Consider the following 3,757-nt stretch of genomic DNA (forward strand, 5'->3'; position numbering starts at 1 on the left):
ATTCCTGCCTTAAATGCAAGGGATCAACTTTATTACTAGTTGGGTTCACTTATTTGCGAGTTACCGCAGTCCATTTTGTTGACCAGACACATTTCAGCGACGACTTCCTTCGAACAAGTCACATTTATCTGACACGGCCACTGATGGGTGGCGGTGTGGGGCGCTAAGAGGAGTATGTTAACATTTATCTGACTCAGCCACAAGCTGAGCCGGGAGCACAAGTCACAAACCAGAATGACCATGCTAAAGGCATTTTTTGGGCTTTCCATGTTGCAAGGCACATGCACTGTGCTAGTAGAATAAGATGGAGTATTTCTCAGTCTACTGGAGCACAAGTAGAAGTAGGAGCAGAGGAATGGGCGTTTCTCAGCCAGATAATTTGTTGTTAACATTGCAGTTAACGACTGTACACCCTGTTTCTCATTCCCTTTGCATTTTATCTTCTTCACCCGCTCCACCAGTGCATGAACAAGACACAGGCAAACCTTTTGTCCCCAGCAAAAAATAACATTTGCTGACATGGGCAAATCAGGTGAGAGATGGATAACATTTCAGTATGACACAAATGTGCACGCGGTAGAGTTCAAGAGCAAAAAACATATCAGGATGGCGAACCAGCCAGAATACATCTGCCCGATGCAAGTTTGCCCTTCATGTAAAAAACTGTGATATATCTACAGCAGAGGGAACACCAAAATGATATAGAAATGACAAACTGATCAAATTAGTGCTTCCATAACTATCCCTTACACATTCATCACAGGCATGGAACAAGCAGCGAGCTCGGCAGATTTCAAGGCTACCTTCAGAGAAGGTAGGTTTTATCATGAAAGGATCATGACAAGTGCAGCTACTAGAACAAGGAAAAACCCAGGCTACACGATTCAGGTTCTACCAGCAAAAACCCAGCTAGTTGGTTAGATCAGATAGGCAGCACACCACAGCCATCGATGATAGGGTGGATGTTCAGTTCAAGTCATCCAGAAGTAAATGCCAGAACGGCCAGCTTCACTTTTTGTGCAGCCTGCAGTCTGGAGAGTTTTGCTGCAAGGGTGACAACGGATGCCTTAGTGCGTCTGCACTGTTGAAATCGATAGCCAGGCTCACTGGGCTCGTGTCCTTCAGACTTGATGATTTGCGCTTCTGCTGCAAGCGAAGCAAAAAATTGTTGCACTGCATCAACCTTCTAATCTAGATATTTAGATAATAGGGTAATCAAAGTTCTACCAACAAAAACTCTACTCTGTGTGTATGAGAATCAGTAAACACTTAGCTTCAAGATGGGTATTTTACCTTGGTGGAATTACAGGAAGAATGCTTTCGTTCAGATCGTTGTTTCTGCTCTTTGTCCAGTAAGCTCAACAGCCTCTTGTTTGCTTCGTCAAGAGCTCTGTTTTCCTCGAATAGCAACTTAACCTTGAAGGAAACACGCAACAAAATTTAACTATCAGAGCTACATTTGTGTTTCACAAGTTGATATACACTGAAAAAGTTGCATGTACAAAACATAGGGACAAGAGTGCTTCAATATCTAATACCTCCTCCTCTGCTTTGTTGAGATTGGTCTTCAGTATCTCTCTGTCCCTCTGCAGAGCTTGCACTTCATTATTTAGTGCAGTAAGCTGGACATGGAGAATGGCAAGGGTAAGGTGAATGTTGAAGTTTCAGATTAAACAACATGACATAAATAGGTGGACAACCACTGCATTAGTATTTTTGTTCAAACGCTCAACACACAAGCATATATCTTGGATGCCAGACAAACTAATGCAGCTAGCGTACACCGTATAGTAACAGACCTAGGAAATGCACAACTCTATTTGTTCCCCTGCTGTAACTTGCTACTAGGAATGCTAGCAAAACAGTTGTCTCATTTGGTCCCTAAGAGAGAAGACATATTAATGGCCATGCTAGATATGAAGTTTTAATATCAAGATAGCCTCAGTAAATTTGTGATTCTTAGACAATTTTGTATGGAAAACCAGGTCCATTATCTCTATTAGTTAGATATATAGGTCTAATAACAAACTCAAATCATCTGATGGAGCTGTACAGATCCCAGACCATAACTAAACCATGCAAAATAACCAATCAAACTGAATATGCAGACTTGAAAACTGTGAGTAATAGGATTCATCGTCGACCATGAAATCAACTAACATGTGATCTTAGACAATTTTGTATGGAACACCAGGTCCATTTTCTCTGTTAGTTAGATATATAGGTCTAATAATAAACTCAAATCATCTGATTGAGCTGTACAGATCCCAGACCAAAACTAAACCATGCAACATAGCCAATCAAACTGAATATGCAGACTTGAAAACTGTGGGTAATCAACTAATATGTGATCTTAGACAATTTTGTATGGAAAGCCAGGTGCATTATCTCTGTTAGTTAGATATATAGGTCTAATTACAAACTCAAATCATCTGATGGAGCGGTATAGATCCCAGACCAAAACTAAACCATGCAGCATAGCCAATCAAACTGAATATGCAGACTTGAAAACTGTGGGTAATAATAGGATTTATCGTCTACCATGAAATCAACAAATATGTGCAGCTAACAATCCCATTTGGACGCTAGATTGCAGGTTGGGTGTGTGTGGTTTCAAAGGTTTTACTGCAGTATCAAATCAGGATCGGGATCGAAAGGTGAACTACAGCGAGTAAACTGAAAACGAGGGAGGGGACGGTACAGACGTCGGGGGTGTCCTTGAGGCGCGCCCGCAGGTCGTCGTTCTCCCTGGCGAGGTCGTCGCAGGACTCCATGGCGCGCTCGAGGTCGCGCTCGTAGAGGGTGACCTCCTTCTCGAGCCTGGCGGCGTCGGCGGCGAGCCTGCCGCGGTCCGCCGCCACGGCCTCCTTCTCCTCCACGCAGCGGCGGATCCCCTCGGCGTTCATGGCGGACTCCTTCTGCGCATTCGAAACGGGATGGTACGTTAGGCCGGCCGTAGCGGCGAGATGGGACGGAGTAACCGCCGTGGCGGGATGGGCCGGGGAGAGGGGGGGCGGACCTTGAGGAGGTCGATGCGGCGGGCGGCGGCGTGGAGGTCCTCCTCGAGGGCGAAGACGTGGTCCTGGAGGCGGCGGCGGAGGTCCTCGGAGGCGAGGAGCTTGAGGCGGAGGGAGCGGTCGGGTACGGGGAGGCCGAGGGAGAAGCTGATGGAGTCGCGCAGGTACTCATCGGCGCGGCCCGGGAGCGCGGGGTGAGGAGGAGGAGGAGGAGGAGTGGCGTCCTTGTCGTCGTCCGGCGCCATGGATCGGACGCCGCCGCCGCCGCCGACGATGAGGAGGTGGAGGAGGAGGAGGAGGGGGTTTGATTTGGATTTTGAAATCGCTGCCGCTATCCGTTGTCTGTCTCGTCGCTGCCTGTGTTTTTTTTAGGAGTCTGCTCCGCGTGTGTGAATGGGAAGGGAAGAAGGGAAGGCCGCCTGCTGCCTGTTGCTAGGTGCGTGAGCATCTCCACCCGCGTGCCCAGGCATGCCTCAAAGATCCGCGTGCCCAGGCATGCCTCAAAGATTTTCTTTTTCCCAAATGCTAAAAAGTACTCAGATGTTATTTGACAAAGCGAGCACTCGTTTGTGGGCCGTCGGATGCGCCTGATCAAGCCACGCGATCCGCTCCGTGCCGACAGCAGGGGACAGCGACGTGCAAGGGTGGCCCACATTCCCCTTCACCCTCAATCCTCACGGAGTCACGGCTAGTACAGACCATTCCAGCGCGGTAGCCGCCACGCTCGCCCTCTCCGCCGC

At 48.0% G+C, this 3,757-nt stretch overlaps 1 protein-coding gene across 2 annotated transcripts; it reads right to left on the reverse strand.

Annotated features, from left to right (window-relative positions):
* Nucleotides 1–697: 697 nt before the first annotated feature.
* Nucleotides 698–3,407, reverse strand: LOC127316370 (uncharacterized). Of its 2 annotated transcripts, none has more exons than XM_051346769.2 (5): nucleotides 3,020–3,407; nucleotides 2,706–2,918; nucleotides 1,539–1,622; nucleotides 1,294–1,416; nucleotides 698–1,143 (listed from the first exon to the last, which is right to left on the reverse strand). In XM_051346769.2, the coding sequence occupies exons 1-5, from the start codon at nucleotides 3,260–3,262 to the stop codon at nucleotides 1,009–1,011; spliced, it is 798 nt and encodes a 265-aa protein (XP_051202729.1). In that variant the 5' UTR covers nucleotides 3,263–3,407; the 3' UTR covers nucleotides 698–1,008. The 2 variants fall into 2 exon arrangements, with proteins under 2 accessions (XP_051202729.1, XP_051202728.1); XM_051346768.2 differs by having other exon boundaries at nucleotides 698–1,146.
* Nucleotides 3,408–3,757: the final 350 nt, after the last annotated feature.

This window comes from Lolium perenne, chromosome 7, assembly GCF_019359855.2.
Source record: "Lolium perenne isolate Kyuss_39 chromosome 7, Kyuss_2.0, whole genome shotgun sequence".
Lineage (NCBI taxonomy): Eukaryota > Viridiplantae > Streptophyta > Magnoliopsida > Poales > Poaceae > Lolium > Lolium perenne.